Source organism: Sciurus vulgaris (assembly GCF_902686455.1).
Source record: "Sciurus vulgaris genome assembly, chromosome: 6".
Taxonomy (NCBI): domain Eukaryota; kingdom Metazoa; phylum Chordata; class Mammalia; order Rodentia; family Sciuridae; genus Sciurus; species Sciurus vulgaris.
In genome coordinates this window covers 105,578,110-105,601,236 of record NC_136466.1, presented here as the reverse complement: position 1 = coordinate 105,601,236, position 23,127 = coordinate 105,578,110, and the positions used below count along the sequence as shown (strand labels likewise).

The 23,127-nt window shown below is 42.9% G+C and overlaps 1 protein-coding gene across 1 annotated transcript in view; it reads right to left on the bottom strand.

The window, feature by feature from the left end:
• The window catches only part of SERINC5 (serine incorporator 5), a 102,244-nt gene extending 81,051 nt beyond the window's left edge, over positions 1–21,193 (bottom strand). Inside the window, exon 1 of the mRNA XM_079145555.1 lies at positions 21,004–21,193. Coding sequence (XP_079001681.1) covers positions 21,004–21,030 — 27 coding nt within the window. The 5' untranslated portion in view covers positions 21,031–21,193. The remainder of the gene's footprint in view (positions 1–21,003) is intronic.
• Positions 21,194–23,127: the final 1,934 nt, after the last annotated feature.

Genomic DNA, 23,127 nt, shown 5'->3' with positions numbered 1-23,127 from the left:
AACCTGCATCCCCAGACCTATATTTTTTTTTTTTTTTTTTTTTTTTGTGGTGCTGGGGATCGAACCCAGGGCCCTGTGCTCGCAAGGCAAGCACTCTACCAACTGCGTTACCTTCCCAGCCCTATAATTTTTATTTTGAGACAGGGTCTCACTAAGTTAAGGCTGGTCTTAAATTTGTAATCCTCCTGCCTCAGGCTCTCTAGTTGCTGGGATTACCGGGTCAGGGCCTCAGTTTACTTCTGATAAAAGAAACAGAACATGGACATATTTAATTACGATTCAAAGAGATTATGCTAATTTAAGTTTTTCTCCAAAGGTGAACAAATATGAACCCACAAAAGTGAGTTTTTAAGGGCTGAAGGTGTAGCTCAGCCATCATATGCTGAGCTATCATGAGGTAATACCATGAAAAACAATTTTTTTTCTATCATCTTGTCAACTCTGGGTATTAATACTTACTAACTTTACAAATGTGATTAGTGCAAAATATCTTGTTTTAAACTATATTTCTTTAATTATGAATAAGACGAAGCATTTTACATTTGTTGACCATTTGTATTTTTTTCCACATTATTTTTCTATTGCTTATCTATTAATTTATACTTGGTATAAACTTAAAAAGCAGACTTCTGGCCTACAAATCACTGGATCTCATTTGTGTTTTGACTTTGCTTATATTTTGCTATAGATGAGTCTCTAAGATTTATACAGTCAGATTTATTAATTTCTCTATGGATGTTATGACATGTTTAGAAAAACCTTGGCCATTCTAAGATTATTATTTTAAAAGCTTCCCCATCTGCCCATCTTTTCTTAATTTTTTTTTTTTTCTGGGGACCGGGGGGTACCAGGGAGTGAATTCAAGGACATTGGACCACTGCCACATCCCCAGCCCTATTTGGTATTTTATTTAGAGACAGGGCCTCACAGAGTTGCTTAGCGCCTTGCTTTTTGCTGAGACTGGTCTTGAACTTGTGATCTCCCTGTCTCAGCCTCCCCAACCACTGGGATAACAGACATGCACCACCACACCCGGCTTCTTGATGTTTTTGATGGAGCCATTTGTAACCCACTTTAATATATACTAACAGTGGATCTTTACTTGGGAGGAGGAAGCAGAGGACTCGCTTGAGTTCAAGTTGAGCTGGGGCAACACAGACCTCATCTCAAAGAAAGAAATAAGTAAATACTGAAACTGCACATTATTTTGAAGTAAAAGGTACAAATCAAACTTCCAAAGATGCTTATTCACAGTTTATAATTTGGATGCTGCTATCCCAAGGGAGAATAACAACTCTCCCCATAACAGCAGCACATAACATTTATGAGTCTGTACTGAGTCAGCCAGTGTTCCAAGTTCAAAATCCTATAAAGGCAATACTAGTGTTTAACCATTTTACAGATCCAGAAACTAAAGGAAAGAGAGATTAAGTAACTGATCCAGGGCACAGTGCTGCTAAGTGACAGAAAACACCTCTAAGTTCAGGCTTCCTGTTATCAAAACTGGCTCTTTTGTGGGGACAGGGGTTCTGGGGTATGAATCTGGGCCTTCATACTTTCTAGGCAAGAGCTCTACCACGGAGCTACATCCTTAGTCCTTTTTATTTTAAGACAGGGTCTAGGCTGGCCTCAAACTTGCAATCCTCCTGCCTCAGCATTCCAAACAGCTGACATAACAGGTGTGCACCACTATGCCTGGCTCAGAACTGGCTCTCAACTATTTAGCCACCTTGCCTCTACACTAGCTGATCAAAAAGCTTTAAAAATGCACACCAAAAATGTTTAAATGAATTATCTTGCTATAAAACATGTTTTTCTCTTTCCAAGTCAAACATAACTTTATCAAGCTTAATTTATACAAATCTTTATGTGATACTTCTGGGCAAAGTGTGAAGTAAACTAAAGTACAACTTTATATCCTTATGTCAAGGATGTAAAGGATATTCTTAAGTGTGTATGTTATGTATGTCAAGATGGTGCTACCGTTAGAATCATCTACCTTGTTTATTTTTGTCTTATTTAATGTCTGCAGCTCTGGACTACCAGTAGCAAGGTTGATCCTGTTTCCGGTAGTTCAAAGTTGTATGAAAAAAATCAACCCCATCATATTCTCAGAGGTCTGGTAGATCCTTGGTAGTAAAAATAGGGGCAGTATTTTTGCAAAGACTGATAAGTGCTTCTGGCATCTGGGGGTCAAGCAGATATGTCAAACATCAGCTGTGCATAGGACCGACCCCTCCTTCATAAGAAAGAACCTCTCCACCCAAAACACTGGCAGCACTACCACTGGAAGCTCCATCTGAGGCTGTTTCTCGCCAGTTCTGCAGCTCACTTACAGATTCATTACTCTCTCCTGCTTGTAACCTAATAGACTAGATAACTTTTTTGATCAGGAGCTTTAGGCTTTGTTTACTGTAGCTAATTTTTATTACTCCCTAAGTCTTACAAAAGTCAGGGATGAGGAATGGAAGGATCATGCTGAGTGGCAGAAGAGGGGTTCTAATAATCAGGAAATACCCTTTGACCATCCATAAAGAAGGGCAAATGGAATAAGCATCATGGTTCTTGTCAAACGCTTAAGTCCTGCTTTTTTTCTGCCACACCACTGCAAGGGAAAAAGACATCAGAGACAGCTCCACTGGACCTCTAGCTTCCAAGAAATGGCAATTCTGGAGCAGCCTTCATCCCGACCCTCCCCCCATCATAAGGAAATAACTTACTGCTTCATGCTTTTCAAAGCCTCCAGCCAGAAGCTGCAGCTGGGCAAGGCGATTTGCATAAAGTGCCTCATTGGTTAACCAGCTCTGTCTAAATGCCTAATACTCCTTACTCAGCAACCTGCAACTTTCACAAACTACATCGCTGGATAAGAAAGTGTGTTCTTAAAACTGCTTTCTGTTAAATCCTATGATCTGCATACAGAGTAGAATTTTCTGGGGGGAAAAACAATAATTGCTGGGGAGCTTAACAGGAAAAGACAAAAAATATAAAATATAAACGGACTTTATTACAAAAAAATACAATATAAAAAACGATTTGAGATTTAAACCACAAGATGTTTAAAATCTATAGCTCTGAGCTCTTTGTTGCATTGCTCCGCAAAGTCAGCATATAACTTCAGAATTAGCCTAATATCCACCCACTCACTTTCAACATTTACTATCAACTGTGTACTGGGCACTGGGGCACTGCAAAAGCCAGGAAAACTGGGTGACAGTCCTTGCTATGCTCTGGTAAGCTGTGTGGCCTTGAACAAAGTCCACTGCATGTTTCTTTCTCAATACTGAGAAGAGTGAACATGCTACTCCATTAAGGATCTTCCAATCTGCAGAGGACTGAGTGACTTCCCAGAGTCCCCTTGGATATTCCACAGCCATCTAAGAATGGTAACCCTGACCTGGAGCCCTGGGAAGCTCTCCCCTCAGAAATCTCCTCAGTAAGCAGTGAGACTTTGTTTTCCTGACAATCAAAGACTTCCCACAATGGTTCTAATTTCAAATTGCCTGCCTATTACCCTAGAACTCAATGAATGTGCTATAAGTTCTAATATTTTAGCTTCCAAGTGAAATTTCTCATGCCCTGGGGCATGATTCTCTTTTGTCATCATGTCCTAATCTTCAGTTTGTGATTTGGGTGGACACGGGGGACTCTCACAACCGGAAGCAAGAATTCAACCTGAATGTACTTTTCTAGGGCACAGGAGCCAGAGATGAGGCCTGCCTTCCATGGCACCCCTTTTAACTCAATTATAGAAAAACTACTGTGTCCCTCTCCAGGATGAGTGAGTCACTTCAGCCTTAAAGGGCTAGCAGGAAGAGGAATTAAACCAGAGGTCCCTAAGAGTAAAGTAGAGCTGCCCCAGAACACAGGAATTTCCCTCTCTGGAATTGTTTGCTTATTACAATATAAGAAAGCAGAGCACAATTGGGTCAGAAGAGCAGAAGATCCTTCCAGCACCAACTTTCTGGGATCAGGTCCAAAGGGAGTCTGCTGGGTCAGCTCCAAACCTGACACAGTCAACTGAAGTATGGCTCGGTCAGTCTTCCAGAAGGAAGTCTGCAAGTCCAAGGCTTCTAAGCTTTTCATCCTACAGTTGCTTTGAAAATAGACACTTGCTCCAGCAGGATTTGATACCAAAAGCTCCGTTCTTGTCCCTGATGCCAATCCAATAACAAGGACAAAGTTTCAAGAAAAAGGAAAAAGTTTTATTGTTTTGCTAGCAAAGGAGAAACACAGGGGACTCCTGTCCCAGAGGCTGTGATTCTAACTGGCAGGGGGAACGGTGGATTTTTGAAGAGGGGATACAAAGGCTACACTCCAGCTGTGCATCAGGAGTCATAATTCATCTGTAGCCTTGAAAGACAGCCATTTCTTAGATCTGCAGGTGCCAGTCCTGAAGTCTGGATTCTTTCATTCCTGTGGTCCTTGAGTCAAAGGGCAGATAACCCAAGGCAGATAACCCGGACGAGGAGGGAAGGTTAATCTCGCTTTCCCCATGGTTAGGGAGAAGGAAAGGGAGAAGAAATGGGGGAAACATGTCAGTTAAACATGTTTTTAAAAAGCTGCAGCAGTAGAGCAGCACGGTTTACACTGAACGCGTCAGTGGACCCCTGTAACAGACTGACACATTAGGGAACAATGCGAGCATAACAGGAAATCCAATTTTGTCTGCAAGAAACACAACGTGAAGGCAGAAAACTGCCCAACTGAACTGGGCTGCATAGTAATATCCAAATGCACAACTTAACAAGTGCATTCAGAGTCACCGCAAAACACCCCTGCAGGTGGTACAACCTGCATCCAATTTCACATACCCGTCCTCCTACCATTTCATAACTTTAAAAGCTGTAACTTCCGACATCAACTTCCATAAACATTTTTCAAGTCTTTTTCAAAGTAAAGGGACAAATTTATCATAGTAGTTATGTATTTTTAACTATTTAACATTTGTAAAACTGTAATACCATTTTTACCAGGCTTTTTTTTTTTTAAACATGCTACTAACAAAGTATTTGAACGCTGTGTCCCTAACCAAATTTTCCCATAAGTTCTGTGTTTTTGTTGTGCAATTTTTCACAATGTGGTAATTTTTAGCATTCATATGTCATACTGTGTTATATAGCAAGACAATTTCCAGGGCTCTAGCCAGAATAAAAGGCATAACGTACAACAGTTTTGTTTGGGGGTATTTTGCTTTTGTTTTGTTTTTCTGATACTGGGGAAAGAACACACTCTACCACTCTGCCACATCTCCAGCCCTTTTTATATTTTGAGAGAGGGTCTCATTAAGTCTCTGAGGGCCTCACTAGGTGCTGGCATTAAGCCTGTGACCCTCCTGCCTCAGCCTCCTGAGTCACTGGAGTTACAGGCATGTTCCACCATGCCCAGCACTTTTGGAGAATTCTCATGATATGTGAAAATGTTCAATGTTATGTGAAATTGTTAGGATATAAAAGAGAACATAAAGAATGATACAGTTTATTTTAACACTAAATGAAATACAACGAAGTATAAGAGGGTTTATTCTCTCTGGGATTACAAGTGATATTTTCTTCTGTGTAGTTTTATATCCCAAAAGTACATGCAAGTACTAGGGTTTATTATACTTGCTGCTCACAGCTAGCGCTCCATACGTTCCATCATCTCACACGCCTCCATGTCCACCTTCTCCAGGGTATCCTCCAGTACTCAAGAATCTGGAAAGTTAAACTGCATTTCCCAAAGTTAAACAGACTTTGATGTTGGGGTCCTGACAATGAGTGGCTTCCATAATATTTAGAAAGTGACAATGGGGTACAAGTCACCCTCCCGCTGTGGCTTCTGCTGCCAGGCAATGTCCTGGGGTTATCAGAGACCTAAATAGATAATAGGGAACCTGACTGACTTCAAAGAGTTACAACAAATTGGGTCCAGCCACTCACCCCAGAAATCACACAGAGAAAGTAATGGTGAAAGACAGGAAAGGAATTTAATCAATACAACTATCCTGGAAAGACAAGAGGGATCAAGTGCTCCAACTCTGCTTTCAGGGGTACTGACATGAGCTTAAGGTTTGAACTGAGGAAGATCTGGCGTAGGAACAGGAGGTATGCACAGCAGAGGAGTCTTGGTCAAACTGTGGTCTGGCTGATCATTATCTGTTCTGGTCACATAATCTTTTCAGTGTCCAGGAAATTGATTCTGCTCAGGGGCACTCTCCATTGCTTCCTATCTGATTGTATCTATCTGATCTGGGGCAATTTGGTTTTCCTGAGATGATTGCTCCTGCTTGGGGAGACAGTCTAATCAAGGGGTGATCTGCTTACAAGTTTCCACTGTTCCTGTGAGGTGTGGGGCAATGACTGAAGATTTAAGGGTTTCTGGAACAGGCTTCTATGAAAGCTGGCAGTTGAATGGCCCTGCAAATCTTGAAAATACTTTATAGTTAATTATCTTAACTTGGAACTGTCAGTCTCAAAGGAGGACAAGAAAGGTTAGGTAAATTTAGGGCTAATAAACCTGTTATTACAAGTCTGTAGACACATTCCGTAAGTGATAAGCATGCCTATACACAGAGTTGAACGGGAATCTGACCCAAAGTTTAATGTAACAAAGGAGACAGACACAGAAGGCAAAGATGCCTTTAGTTACCTATCGGGCATTTGCAGGCTCCAGTGAAGAGTCAGTGCTTTTAGCAAATGTAGCCTCTAGCTCCCTGTCATATTGGAAAAGGAAAGGCAGTTGCAGCAATCAGACTTGGAGCTCCTGTCTAAAGCCACCAGGGGTAGACGTCAAGGTGGTAGAGCAGCATCAGCCCCTGGCCTCTGGGTCACTGAGTTCTTAAGTTCAAGAGTTCCCCAGTGGCCCTCTGATTGTTTTTCTCCAGCCCTAGGGATTGAACCCAGGGATTCACAAATGATAGGCAACATTCTACCACTGAACTACATTCTAACCCTTTTTATTTTATTTTGAGACGGTCTTGCTGAGTTGCCCAGGCTGGCCTTAATTTGCAATCCTCCTGCAGCAGTCTCCTGAGTACAAGCATGTGCCACCACGCCTAGCAGCCCCCTGGATCCTTGTTACTCTAGTTCTGTCAACTGTTGTTAAACACCTAATTTCCTCCATTAAATCCTCTTCTACTTAAAATACCTAGAGTGGTCTCAGCCTCTTGCACAAAGCCCTGACACAATGGCATCACCATCTTCACAGGTAACAAAGACTCTTTATAATGTCTTTGATCCTGTCAGTAATCCTATGAGGAAATCAAGACAGGAATTTTCCCCATTTGACAAGCAAGGAAACCAAAACCCAGAAAGTTTAAGAACTAGGAACAGCGGTGAGTCCCCCAATACTGAAGAGGTTCAAAAAGATACACAGAGAGGCATTAAAAAGGACATATGAACTTTGGGTGGTAAATTAAAGGAATACTTTGAAGGCCTCTTCTAAGAGTGTCTCTGAATCCTTAATTTGCCTCAAAAATCAATAAGAAGGCAGCAAAACCTGACTTACCTCTTCAAACTTGACTTACTTCTCTAGAATTTTCCAAAGAATAGAATCCCAGTTAATAATACTCCACAAATTTAGGGGAGGGAGAGAAGAGGGGAAGAGGGATTAGTCAACAGGTACAGAGTTATAATTAGGAGGACAAAGGTCTGGTGTTTTATTGCACAGTGGGGTGATTATAATTAACAATACATATTATATGTCACAAAATAGAAGTAAGGATTCTGAATGTTCTCACCACAAAGAAGTGATAATTTGAGGTGATAGCTATACTAATCACATTGATTTGATCATTACACAATGTATGCACATGTGGAACAACAAGAGGTAACATACACATATGTACAATTATTATGCATCAATTAACATTAAAAGCAAAACTTACCAAAAGATTCAGCAAATTTAAACAGAAAAAAGGCAGGAATATTGAAGAAAAAAGAAGAAAACATGGATCAAAGGGATAGAGGCTACCTCTGGACTAAACTTTAGCAGGGTAAAATTTTACAAGATAACTTAAGGAGTAAAAGACAGGGTTTTGCTATGTTGCAGAGACTGATCTTTAACTCCCAGACTCAAGTGCTCCTCCCGATTCTACCTCAATAGTGCTGGACTATCCGCCATGCCAGTGCTAAAGAGCAATTCAATTTCAGCATCCTGCAATCTAGGGGCAGGAAGTATTCAGGCCACTTTTCCACCACTCTTCAAGAATAGGCTCAAACCTCCGAGGCTTCCAACTTGCTTCTCCTTTTATCTTAAAAAATAATAATCTCTCTTCCCTGGCTTGAGTTCCTCAGCTCTCCAGTACCCAACACAGTACTCTTATCTTCCAATCCCACAAAAATGAGGCTGCCAAAAGCCCTGGCACTGATTAATCTGCCTCTCTCCTGACTTCTGGGTGTCACAGAATCAAGCCAGCAGCTCCAGCACCTACACCCAATCTCCAGGTTCTTTCCTCTCCAGGAAGGCTCTACTCTCACTAAAATTTTCTTTCTTTCCTCATTCGCTACAGGGAATGTCTACTTTTTAAATGAAGGTGTCTCTCAAGGTTCCATGTTCATGTTTTATTCTTATTCTATAGCATTGTTTTCTTGAAGCAAGAAGGTTCCTTCGAGAAGCTGAGAAATTGTGTGGACCCTCTTGGGAAAAGTGTTCAGAATACCCAGAGACACAACTGTGTGTAACTACAGGGCTCCATGAAAGCCTTAGAGCCCGTTCATGGGAACCCACTCTCCACATGCCCCTGTGGGTGGGCTCACCTACTCCCAAAGGAAGTGTCCAAACCAAGGGACCCCCAGCCTCCTCTCCTTTCCTCAGAAGCAAAAATTCAAAGCTGGGGTACACAAACCCTCCATCTGGTTATAAAGAAATTCTGTCTCGGGGGCCATCTTACACTGCTGGGAAACCCAGCATCAATTCACAAGTTGCTCAAGAGCACAAAAGTGGACCTAGTTACAGCCTTCGAATGATATTATTCTGGGTTCCCATAAATATTTATCAGTTGATATACTACTTTAGGGATTTTGTTAACTTTAAAACAAAAATAGCAAATGAAATAAGTCAGTGATGTCCTAAATCCTTAGGATAATATAGCAAAGATGAAGTAAGTGCATAGATAGTAGACTCCTGTCATAGAGACCAGTTTCATCACTATGGTTACAAAATACTGCCATTGTTTCCCAGAACACCCCTGGATATCAATGAGCATGGAGTCAGGAACAAAAGACTGAATTCCTCCCCAGTTTTGGTGAACCATGCTTACCAAGGATCAGAGCACTAGGAGATTACTGGGATACAATGCAAGAACAAAAAATCTGCCAAAGAAATTCCACTAAGACCTCATGAACTGTGTTCCAAAATGTAATTAGCCAGTTTATAAAAATGATAAGTAAACAAACATAAGCCTGATTTTCCAACTCTTTGTAAAAAGACTTAAGGGGTTGTGTGTGGTTTTCATCCTACTTTTGTTTTGACTAGACAGTTTTCTTGAGAAGAAAAAAATGCTGTCTAATCCCTATATACGGTAACATTAGTTCAAACCCACAAAGTGTTTCAAAACTGTGATAAAAACCAATCTAAGTTTTTCCATAACAGCTGCTTTCCTGAAACATCAGCAACTTTAATCTCATAAGACAAACTATAGACTAAAAGCCAAAAGTAAAACCCTATTTCCTTTAAAATCCAAACAGATGTTTTATATAAATCAGACCAATCCACTATTAGAATGTCTTACACACACTACCCTGACTTCCAGATTGTTTTAAAATCATCTAAAATATCACTCAATACATGCTGAAAAATATAGGAAATATTTTAAATACATTTTAAATAGGGTTGCAGAGGTTCACTCTGGACTACTTGAGAAACCTAATATTTTGGTACGATCACAGTGGTTTACATCAGTAACTCAATGGCTACTGCTCTCAGCACCCAGTTGTAACCTTACATCCAACTGACAACAGCAGTATGTGATGAAAATTCACTAGCAAGGAGGCTGCTTGATGGTGAACACTATGAAGACACATAATCTTGAGCTATTAGCCAGGAACTCCCACCTTTTTATAATACTGAAAACAGCTTGTTCAAGGAATAAAAAGGAATTGCAACCGCTGCCTCATTCTGCAGACATACTATCTTAGATGAGAACTTCCCTTTTTAAGGTCAAATTATCACAGAAGAGCTGGCCAAGTGCTGCCACAATCACTGCTCTACTTGTTACCAGGTGACATCCTGCCCAGGGGAGGAAAGAATCCAGGCCATAATGCTCACTGCTCCAGAAATATTCAGACTCAAATTGGTATGAAAAGAGGTTTTAGCCCAACAAGATGGCACACACCTGTAATCCCAGTGACTAAGGTTGAGGCAGGAGGATCACTAGTCCAAAACCAGCAACTTAGGGAGCTCCTGTCTCACAATAAAAAATAAAAAAATAAAGAGGGCTGGGGATATGTTCAGTGGTTAGGTGCTCCTGGGTTCAATCCCTAGTACCAAAAAAAAAAAAAAGAGAGCAAGAGCAAGAGGGGCTTTATTCAAAGCCAGCTTCAAAAAAAAAGACTGAAGAAACTTCATTGTTCAAAAAAAGAAAGTTCCATCTCTGAAAAGCTCCAGGGTGAGAAAAGCTTTCAAGGGGGGAAGGCATGTATTAAGACAAAAGCCCAGAGCTTCACAGGTTCAGCTTCCTTCAGTCCTTGGCTGAAAGGAGTTTCACACGTCCCTGGAGCCTCCTTATCAAAAGAAGCTAGGACTTCCTGGGGCCAGCATATGTATCTCCCTTTTAGATAAGCATGCTATCTTTTTAACTGAGGAGAAGAAAAGATATTAGAGTGCTTTCTTCAGAACTTAGAACACCAAGAGAGGATGTTAGAGATGGAGAAATAGATTGGAGAAACAGTTGCAAGGGGAGGGGGGATTACAGTCTCCGCTGTCAGCCTGAGGAAATTATTCCCAATTTCAGAAGGGGGCGGGGCAAATTCAGTTTCCTTCTGAGGTTCCTAAATGCTGATTAGGTTAAAACACCTGGGAAACTGATAAGTAAACCTTCCAAGTTTCATACACCACTCCCAGTTATTCAGTATCTGTGGGAAATCTACTGCCTGTGTTTACACAGAAAGCGGGCTGGGAAGCCTACAGTGGGGCAGGGTGTTACCTTTTATCTCTTCAACACAATGAGTCAGAGGCTGCCTTCCATTCCCTGCAGACTGCCTCAGTCCTCCATGCAGTTCTCACACTCAGTTTCATGGCAGACCAGAGCTATCTGTCAGCTGGCCCAAGTCAGCTATGGGGCAGCCCAAGAAAACTATCTGAAGGAACAACCTTCCTGCCAGCTCTTCAGCTAACACCACAACCCCCGACTCCAGCCCGTCCTGTTGAGGTTAGGGGCAGAGGCTTATCTTTCCAAGACCCTGAAACTACACAGCACACAAGGACTTCCCCAAGCCACTCTTCCAGAATCAGCTCACTGTGAGCCACAAGAGCCAGAGTTCAACAACAGCAGGATCACCACCTGTGTCAGTAAGTAGAGCCAGTGTGGGGGTATTTTACTGCATTGTACCTGCGTTTTACAAAAAATGATAAGAAAAAAAGTGTCCCATACTAGTGATAAAAAGCACCAAATTCAAACTTAAAGCATCTGAAACAAAGAGGGGCTGGGCCCCATCAACCAGGAAAAATCAAAAAACAGCAACTCAGATACCACTGGACAGCTGGTATCTGTGTACACAGCTGTAAAGAAAAAGATCAAAGTTGAAGAAAAAGTTGAAAACGACTGAAATATATTATAAATGACATCTTAAGGAGGTATGATTAGATGTTTTCCTCAGTACCTTAGTCTTTTGGAAATAGAAACACTAACGCCAAACCTATTAACACATTAACCCATTAACTGAGTTTCACACATCCAAGTTTAAAACCTCCAGAGAAATCTGGTTTGAAGGTAGGACTATTTACATCTGCATGTAAACCCAGAAAGCATTAATGGCTGCTAATTAGTGGCTGGAGCATGTTAAAAACTTCTGTGGTCACCCAGATAATTCAGCAAAGAATGGGATCACATACAGCACCTTCAATATAATCCCAGTTTTGCAAAGTAAAATCACATATATTAAATTTAAATGACTGGACGTAGAACATCAAAATAATAGTTCTCTCTGTAGTAATAATATGTGGTTTTCCCTGTTTCGCAAATACCCCATATTGTTCAAAAGAGCATCGGTGATGGAAAGAATGAATTTCTATGTCTGGATCTCTTCCAAGGGTAGAAGCAACATGTGACATGAGGACCTAACATTCATTTCCAATCACTACCAACAACAAAGAGCAGTAGGAAAACAAGGGTACTGTAACCAAAAGGCCTCACTCAACAGAGGTCCCACAAGGTCACTGTATATACGGCTCTGCCCAGAAGAGACCCAAACACACCCCTGCGATACACAGGATACAGTTCCAATGCAATCCCATGACCAAACCAGGTGGTGTGGGCAGGTTCTAGGTGCAAAGACCCTTAAGAGAAAGCTCATTACTGGCGTTAGAAATACCGAGAGGTGCTACAAGAAATCAAACATGGGCTCAAAAATGGGTGGGTAAGGCAAAAGCTGTACTTCTACAGAAGGAATCTGGTGAACAAGCATACCTGGCCAGGCAGTCAGCCTGCTTTTATCCCTAATGAAGTGCTGCCCCTTGCTCTGATAGGAAGAGTTCGAGTTTCAATCTACGGATTAGCTATTTATAAATTGGGGAGGGCTACAGCTGTGCCTGAATACCCATGGGAAATTATAAAATGGCGACATTCTGACCCACACCACATGGTTCCTAACTTAAACGGCTCTATTATACAGGGTGAAATTCAGGTTACCATGTTTTTTGTGTTATATTGCAGGTTTAACTTTGATAGACAACATTAATATTACATTGGGGAAATATCCTTGAAAGTATAGAGATTGGGTTTTAATAGAGAAGAAAGGACATTTCAAGGGTATCATTGTTATTAAGTGGTGTGTTAATTTACTTTTTTTTTTTTTTTGTACTGGGTATTGAACCCTGGGATGCTTCACCACTGAGCAAACCCCCAACCCTTTCTAATTTTTTATTTTGAGACAGAGTCTCACAAAGTCACTGAGCGTCTCCCTAAATTGCTGAGGCTGGCCTCACACTTGCCAACCTCCTACCTCAGTCTTCCAAGTCACTGGGATTATAGGCATGCACCACCATGCCCAAAGTAATTTACCTTTTAAATAAGTCTTCATGAACTTGCATATGAGTTTTAAGCTACAATCTGAAAGTGCTCAATCACTTGCCCTGAGGGGGGCGCACCCACTCTAGCTAATACTCAGTGAGAAGAGGTCACATTTTAAAGAAGTCTCCCATGTTGGGGTTTAGTTGCTTCCAACTCTCATGATGCCAGAGGGTTTGTGAATTGCATAGGTGAGAAATGATAAGGATTGCAAGAACTCTCTGTGCATTCACTCTGTTCAACAACTCCCATACTCAGAGACTCAGCCAGACTGCAACAGGGTTCCCCTGCCCTGACCCAGCCTCCTTTTGAATCCCAACTTGGAAAAGCTCAGAGCTGTCAGAATTTACTGTTTGTTCTAGTCAACATCTGAAGATAGGCACCTAATCTTTTTTCTTAGAGCATTTACTAAAAGAACTTACACCTATGAATCTTCCTCAGTTCCTTTGAGGACATATATGTACAGTCAGACCTCCACATCCATGGATTCAACCAAACAAGGACCAAAATATTTGGAAGCCAGGCATGATGTGCACACCTATAATCCCAGAGGCTCAGGAGGCTGAGGCAGGAGGATCGGGAGTTCAAAGCCAGCCTCAGCAATTAGAAAGGCCCTAAGCAACTCGGAAAGACCCTGTCTCTAAATAAAACACAAAAAAGGGTTGGGGATGTGGCTCAGTGGTTAAGCACCCCTGGGTTCAATCCCTGGTAGGAAAAAAAAAAAAAAAAGGAAAAAAAATACGTGTGTGTATTGAACACAGACTTTTATTTGTTTATTTTTTGCTTTGTTTTTTTTTTTTTTTTTTTTTTTTTTTTGCTTTACCAAGTTACACCCCCCCTCAGTTCTTTTTACTTTTTTATTTTGAAGACAGGCCTCGATAAATTGCTGAGGGTCTCACTAAATTGCTGGGGCTGGCCTCGAATTATAATCCTGTTGTCTCAGCCTCCTAAAACCCTGAGATTGCAGGTGTCTACCACCAAGCCCAACATCAGCAGACTTTTCTTGCCATTATTTCCTAAAAATCATAGCATGTCAAGTATTGACATAGCATTTACATTGCATCATTGTATTAGGTCTTATAATCTAGAGATGATTTAAAGCATATGGGAAAATGTGCATTGATTATATGCAAATACTGTGCCATTTGCTATAATAGAATTTGAGCATTTAAAAATTTTGGTAGGGAGAGGTCCTGGAACAAATCCCCCGTCAATACCAAGGGACAGGGACAATGCTGCAGAGTATCTTTCTCAAGGATCTAAAAACAGGCTGGGAATGTAGCTCAGTGGCAGAGCACTTGCCTAGCATGCAAGAGTACCCCCCCACACACAAAAAAAAGGACCTAAAGTCATTCTTTTAAAACGTAATCAACAAGGATGGAGATCCTATCTCCCAGTCTCTAAGGACAGGATCCTAACTTTGATCAGATCCAGCTAGTAGGCCCAGATGACTTAATCACATTTACACTGACCAAGCTTTTGTAACTTTAAGTTATAACTTCTTGGACTCCATCTGAGTGAGTCCCACTTTTTCCCTCCCTATCCCCTTCCCTTCTCCCTTTAAAAGGCCTACTTACTTCTGTACAAAAGGGAATGGAGCTCAGTTCTTTCCCCTATTGTTACTGAATAAAATCTTTTTATCCTTTAACTAAGATTCTTCTTTGTTTATCTTTGATGATGGATAGTCCTTGGTAGTATTCAAGGTTTTGTTAATTAATATAATAGACATCCAGAAGTGGGGTTTCATTGAGGAAATCTCAGTGATCAAGAAATATAAGTCAGGGTGTGGTAGGCAGTGCACACCTGTAATCCCAGCTATTCAGGAGGCTGAAACAAGGGGATCACAAGTTCAAGGCTAGAGGCTAGTGTGGGCAACTTAGCAAGACCCTATCTCAAAACACACACACACACACACACACACACATACACACAAAACAGGGGGGCTGGAGGTGTAGCTCAGTGGCAGAGTGCTTGCCAAGCATGCTTGAGGCCCTAGAGTTGATCTGCAATGCAGGGAGGTGGGGAGAGGGGACTGGGACTATGAGCTGGTTGGAAATACCTGCAGGGGCATTCCTGCCCTTACCTGAACTAGCTGAGGTCAGACTGAGTCTTCACTCTGAATGGGAACCATGAGTTGATCAATTAACATGATCCTTCTGCTGGTGCAGTAGTCTTAGTTTGCCTGGAGTCTACCCAGAAAGTTAGCCAAGGCCTTCCTTTGGAATACTGGCACATCTGTCCCAGGTGAACTTTTTCATGCAAGATACATACCACCACACTAAGAAGAGCAAAGAGCTGGAACTTCACGCAGCCTCAGGACAGACTACATGACTTCTGTGCCTGCTTACCAATAAATGTCAGTATGTATGGTAGAATTTGGTCTGTAACTTTGATTTTTTATAACCTGGATCAGTATGAGGAAGAAACTAAATTCCACTGTTGGCAGCCAATAGTATCTACCAAGACAGCCTTACCAATGTATACTCAAAACTGCTTTAAGTCCATTTGAAAGTTATTTATTTATACTGTAATACTAAGAATAATAAGGAGTATCAGTCCAGCACAGAGGTGGTCCACTTAAGCCATGTGGACCAGGGTTCAAAGACCTGGCTGCCCCACCATGCAACATCCATCAGTTAATTCATTTCTCTGTACTTCAGTTGCCTCATTTGTGAAAGGAGGCCAAGTAGAACATAACCCTCCTCACCAGGCTGTTATGAAGAACAAAATATATTTTTGTAAAAATATATAGCATACTGAGTGCTAAAATAAATTTCAGCTATTATTATTATCCTCATCATCAGTTCTTATATTTATCTGCAGTAAACCCTGCCAGGCTCTATTTTCAAATTGCCTTTGAAGGGTTGTCTAGACTTTTTTTTAAGTACACACCTCTTTTCTCCCTTGACAGTGTATACTGCCCTTTTCTATATCTAGCCTCCCCTCCTAACCAGCCCCAAAATTAGAAAAGTAAAGAAGCTCTTTATCACCCTCTCCCTCTCTCAAGGAGCCCATCACAGTGCTCTATATCCAAGAGTTGAGTGACCACTCCCCTATCATCTGGGCCTCCAATAACATCCATTAGCCAACAGCCAAAGCAAAACCTAAGGGAATATCAAGAGTAGATACAAAAAGAAAGTAAGATGATCTGTAGACTACTAGAAAACAAATTTCAGAGGTTCCTCACACTATGCAGAACCCTGTAATAAAGACTTTATTATCACATGTAATAATCATAATAACCCTAAGAAGTATGATTACACCCATTCTATAGTGGAGGAAAACTGATGTTATAGAAGGCAAGTGACTTGTCCACAGATATAACAGCTCTTGTCCAGATGTCCCAATTCGAACCCAGCACTGGCTGGGGCTCAGCAGTAGAGTGCTTGCCTGGCATGCATAAGGTCCAGGATTTGATTCCTAGCAACACACACACACACACACATACACCAAAAGAAGCCAAATTTCTAACTTTGACCTCAAACTTTTCCCTCTGACTTAAATGTCCAACTGATGGTTTGCTGTCAAGCACTTGTTTAGTTCTTGCTGCACTGTAACATGGCAGAGGGCATTACATGGTGAGACAGAGCAAATGTGTGAGGGAAAATTGGATTTTATAACAAAACCACTCCCTCAATAACCCATTTATCCATTAATGGATTGATCTGCTCATGAAGGCAGAGGCCCAATGACCCAACCACCTCCTCTAAGGTTCTACCTCCAAATGTCATTAATCTATGAACTTGAGTATTCAGCTAACACATGAAATTTGCGGGGCACATTAAAACTACAGTACTTGCCATCTCCACTTAATTTATAATAGGCATCTCAAATACAACAAGGCTCAAAGAAAACTACAGGTTTTCCTGGCCAAATGTTCACCTCCCTTTCAGTCTCCTACTTTGACCTCAGTAAATGGCATCACCTATCCAGTTCAAACACCAAATCTCTCTCCTTCCCACTCACCACTTCTAATCCATGCTCTACCTCTAAACTTCAGCTCTACCTCTATGAAACCAAAGACACCTCACTGAACCCATTTCTACAGCCAAAGCCTAAATCAAAGTACCATGCTCTGTCCTCTTACACAGTAACAGCTGGTTACCAGGATTCAAGTTCCATCAGAAAAGAATTTCTGCTCACCTATACAAAGTGGCTGCTAAAGAACAGTAACTGATAAAATATTTCATACTCTTCTCCCTACCTCCCCTCCAGCCCTGATACAGTCCAGTCTACATACACCCAAAGGTATCTTCTGAGTGTAAACTGAACCACAGCTCACCACGGCTCAAAATCCTCCCACAGCTTCTCACTGAAACCAGAATAAAATTCTAATTCCATTCCCATTGAGGCTTGTTAGCTGCTAGGCAGGAACTTTTAGGAGCAAACACTTGTGCTTGTTGTGGAAGAAGCTGTGGTCCCCTTATAATGACTGCTGAGCTGGGTGGTGCCAGTCTATAATCCCAAAACTCAGCACTTGGAGAAGGCTAAGGCAGGAGTATCACTTGAGCTGTAGAGTTCGAGACCAGCCTGGGCAAAGACTGCTAGCATTCCTTCTTCAGGTTTTTTTGTTTATTTCAGATAAGGTTGTCTAGCCTGGAACAGAGGTGCACTCCTGTAATCCCAGCCACTCAGGAGGCTGAGGCAGGAGGATCACAAGTTCCAGGCCAGCCTGAGCAACTTAGCAAAACCCTGTCTCAAAAAATAATAAAATAATAATATAATAATTATATAATAACAAAAAGATTATGTACAAATAATAATAAATAATAAAAAGTCTGGGGATGTAGCTCAGTGGTAAACCACCCCTGAGCCTAATCCCCAGTGCCTAAACAAACAAAAAACAGACAAGGCCCTGAGAAAAAAAACACAGGAACCAGATTAAACCAGCCAAAATCACCCAGTTACTCTTCCAGTTGACCTAGAGTAAACCGTGTTCATTATAATTTCATTATAATGCTAGATTTTCTGACCTGGAAGTATTCCCATTGGCAATCTTTGAACATGCCATGTATAAAGAAGCTTGATCTCAAACTAAGCACATCAGAAATATGCCCAGCTCTAACATGAATATGCATAAATCTCCCCACCAAATCCCCTTGCTTCCTTGGGTTAGAGACACACTGCTTTGGGAGTTGTCCCAGTGCTCTCCTTCCTTACTGCAAATAATAAATCTCTCTTCGTTTTTAATCTTGTGGTTGTGTTTTTTAGCTATGTACTCACCAAGAAGCGCCATCCATTGTTCCATTACAGGCTGACAGTCTCTTTGGACTGGCTCACCTCTCAGACCTCACTCAGCCCCTTCTATTCCTTGAACACCCTGGAAGACTCCTTACTCAGGTCCTGCTGTGGGTGCCTTTCTGCACTGATCAACCACAGGGGCATATTAGACTCCTCTACCAACAACCCTTCCAAGGCCTTGTTACAGAACTAGTGAATTTATTGTTCCATTGTTTACATGCTTATGGAATGTGCTCTCGCTCTCTGTCTACACACACACACACACACACACAACGCACACACACACACACACACACACAGACCACTGAAGGAAAAGATGTCTGTTTATCTTACTATTTTATATAAATCTGCCTACCCCCACCCCCCGGAACATAATAGGTGCTCAAACAATAAAATTGGCAGAATTAGCTTCTTTTTGAACTGTGAGTTTTGTTTGTTTGTTTTGTTTTGTGCTGGGGATCAAATCCAGGGTTTCTTGAATGCTTGGCAATCACTCTACCACTGAGCTAGACGCTAGACTTCCCTGCCCTCCGGGTAAACTACTTTTTTTTTTTTTTTTTCTTTTTTAGTAGGGGGGGGGATTTAACTCAGGGGCATTGACCACTGAGCCACATACCCAGCCCTATTTTGTATTTCATTTAGAGACAGGCTCTGAGTTGCTTAGCATCTCACTTTTGCTAAAGCTGTCTTTGAATTCACAATCCTCCCGCTTCAGTCTCCAGGGCTACTGGGATAACAGGTTTGTGCCACCCAGTCCAGCCAGGTAAACTTCTTGACAGCTCCATTCACATAAAATCATGGACTGGTCAGCAGCTCACTGCACTGAAACCTACTACTATGATGATGCCTGCAGCAATACTGAGAAAGCAGAAGCTAACTTTCCTGTGATGAATGGCCAGGATTTGGTTCTTTCCAACATCGTGAGTGGGGGTATTTTAGAAACAAGTCATTACATCCCAGCGAAGTATCAATGGTACCAATAATTCTTTTACAATATCCATTTGATTACGGGTAATAATTTCCAGAGCCCTAAATTGAGTACTGGGTGTCACTGAAAAATCCTCAAGGGACTTTCAAGCAATCAGATGAACATCTTAAATATACATAATTATTACATAATGAAAAGCATCACATTATTGGAGAGAATATTATCTCAAAACAACTAGAATAAAAGATCTGCAGGAGACTGGTGGTGAGGCTCAGCAGTAGCACTCACCTAGCATGCAGAAGGCCCTGAATTAGAGCCCCAGTACCCCAAAAAGAAAGAAAAAAATAGTTGCAGTTTTCTGAAAACAAACATCTCTGGTGTCTTGGTCTCAAAAGCCCTGGGAGCATCCCTGTTGTCTCTTCCCTTGACTGTCTCAGAGAAAAAATTATTTTGCTTAAAAGTCAAAAAGCCTCAATTTCCTCTTCTCTGAAAATGCCAACTTGAATGCATGCCAAGCACAGTATTAGACCTCAGAAACCAAGATAACTCCACACGGCTACTCCAAAGAGGACGGATTATCTACCCCTATAATCGGTGGGTTACAGAAACCCACAGCTTAACCCCTGCATCACTTACAGCTTTGCCTGGATTGTCCTGAAGTTGAATATAAGCAAGAACACCCCTCCTGCACCTGAATTCCTGACGGCCCCCGCCATCAGTCATGTTTAAAATACACCATTAAAACTTGGTACAAAAATACCGACAACATGGAACTCCAAATCTGGCAGGTTTTACCTACTTCGTTTTTTCTAACCCTACAGAAAGAAATGAAATTAGCATTAAAGGGCTAACATTACTAATTCTGCCCTGATGCAACTGGCAGAAGATCCTATCCCAAGTGGACCTATATGGCTTAGATACCATGGGTTTAACAAGCGAGATTATAAAACAGGTTCGGGCAAGTTGAGTTACAAAGGGACGGGAAGGTTAGCGCCCTACCCAAGAAGAGACAGGTCGGAACACTCAGGAAGCAAAGCTTAACTTCCCCTGCGCCCAGACTTGAGCCCGGGGGTTTGGAAATTAGACTTCGAAACATTCTCAGCCATACAGAGACCAAGTTCTGGGTTTGAGATGCCAAATGCAACCTGCCTGAACTGTCTGACTTGAGTTTTGTTCAAGGTTGGGGAAGGAGATGTTATCCAAACCCTCGTCTTCTCTTGAGTTCATCCGACAGACAGAACCCGGAGGGCTAGGGAACTAGGCGCCTCTCGCCCGTGTCTCATGCGGAATTTGACACATCTCTGGAGACATGGGGATCCCCAGTGGAACCCTGCATGCCCCGCCCCACACGGAATCCCGGAGGCCGTTCAGAAAGACCCCGGGTCGCCTCTCGGGCTTCCCCACGGTCCTTCCCGCCCGCCGGCTGCACAGCGTTTCTCGAACCGCTGCGCTTCTAGCTCGGGCCCGAGAACGTCACTCAGGCGGCGCGGGGTCAGGCCGAGCACACACACCACCAGCCCCACCTTCGGCCGCGGAGCTGGACGCTCACGCAGACCAGCCCGAAACTCAAAGGCTCCTGGCCGGGTTCACCGATCTGACAGCCCCTCTGGCGCCCGGCCTCGCTCACCTGGCCCGCACAGCACTGAGCAGACATCGTGGCGGCCGACGACAACAGAGGCGCTACCCGCTCCCGACGCCACTCAGGCCCTCCTGGTTCCCTGGCCACACGAGCGCCGCTCTCCGCACCAGCTCACGCAACCAAACCAAGCAGCCCCAGCTGAGAGCTGGGCACCGCGGCCTGGGTAAAAACAACCGCCGCCAAACCCCGCCCCGCGGCGCAGGCCCCGCCTCGGCCACGCCCCGTGCCCGCCCTTTCCCGGGCGCCAGGCGCCGGGCGGCGGAGCAGGCTCGCCCTGGGCTCGCACTTCCGCTGGCGTCAGGCTGTTGAGTGGCTGGGGTCGCTTGTTCTTGGGGCGCTGGGGCTCTGATCCTCCCGCCCTGATGCGCCAGCAAAGCCTCTTCCCGGTCCTTCGCCGAGGAGGGCGCAGCGCCTCTCCGCCTCGGCTCGGGAGAACTAGACTGGTTACTGACTCCAGTAAAGCTTGGAGCATTTGGTGAGCCATCCTCCAGTGTTCTACACTGACCCTGCCCAGCGGAGATACTCTGTTGCACTCTGCCTATCGCCAGTAGAGACCTCCACGAGGTCCCGGTTCCTGAAATGCCTTTACCTTCCTTATCTGCCAAGAAAACTTTTCAACTTTGAGGCTATCCTGCCTACCCAAACTTGCTCAAATACTTAGGCTGTACTTCCCTGATGTTCCCAGGCACATCAGCTTTCCGGTGAGAGCTCTTTTTGCGCTTCCCTGTATATTGATTGAGAGGTTTTCCAGCCTTTCCTCCCCCGCTGCCTGAGAGACCAAAGACTCATTTTGAGACCCTGCTTCCTCTCACCGCACCTCGCTACAAGGAGGAGGCCAGTAATTGCTTGTTCAGTGCAGAAGGCAGAGGCGACCACTCCCAGTTTTTTTCCTTCACCCACATCTCTTCTCATAGCCACTGAAGAAAGAGTAAAGGTGTTTGTGTTGGTGTGTATTAAAGGCCAAGTCTGACTTTCAAATAAACATTACTGCATCCATTTGAGAAATGTAACTGAAGCCCAGACAGATTATATAACTTGCCCAAAGCCTCACAAGTGAAAAAGCGAAATTGGTATTAGAGTCCAAGCGTGTGATCCCTTTGCACATAGCAAGAGGCTTGACCTTCACTGGGCAGAGCCTTAACTCAAACAAGGAGTGTCTTGTTTGATCAGTTTAAGAGTTGGAGACTAAGAAGAAAGTTGCATGGGAATCAGTCCTCAGATTATGAGCTGCGCTCCTCTTCCCATATCTTGGATTCAGGCGTTTAGAGGAAGAGACTTTGAGTCAGGAACCAGGAAAAGTAAAGAGAGTTGGCGCTAATTCAAAACAAAAACAAAAATAGGGTAAACCAAATCAGAGTAGCACTGCAACCTGCTGGGTGGCAGCCTGTGACTCATCAGAAGCCTAGGACCTCACTAGAACTTTACAGAAGAGTCATTGTTTGCTTTGAGGGTCATTTCACTTCAAACTTTAGCCCTACTCCTAGCCCGGAGAAACAGGTTGGGCCCATAGAGTTTCTGCCCTGCTGAGAGCTCGGCGGGTGGGTAGGTGGGGGTAGGGTGAAATCTATAAATGTTTAAACTTGCTGGACGACTCCTCCCCTTTGGGGGAAACTGGGGCTTAGGAAAAGGCAGAGAACACACACATTGGAAACCACTGGGTTAAGGGCCAAGCTAGGATCCAGGCTTCCTACCCCTGAGTCCAGTGCTCATTTTGCCAAATTGGTGCCAGAGTGAAAGGATTCTGTATGTATGGATATCAGCCTCCTGAAAGAGAAGAGCATACCTCTTAATTACCTGGGGATTGGTCTGGGGGTGTAGTTTAGTAGTAGAGCACTCACCTAGCATGCCTGAGGCCCTGGATTCAACCCCAATACCACAAAAATAAATAAATAAATAAACAAACTAACTAACTAACTAACCTGCCAACTTGTGGAATGTAACCTTTGGTATCAAAAAGAATAATGAAAGCTTGTACTTCCAGAGCCAGGAAGTTGGAAATTCTAATTCCATCAAGAACTGGCTGGGTGACTTAAGCCTGTTTTCTCCTCTGCGAAACCAAGCTATTAGAACATTCTCCAAGAATTAGATAAACTCATCTCTACAGACCATGTA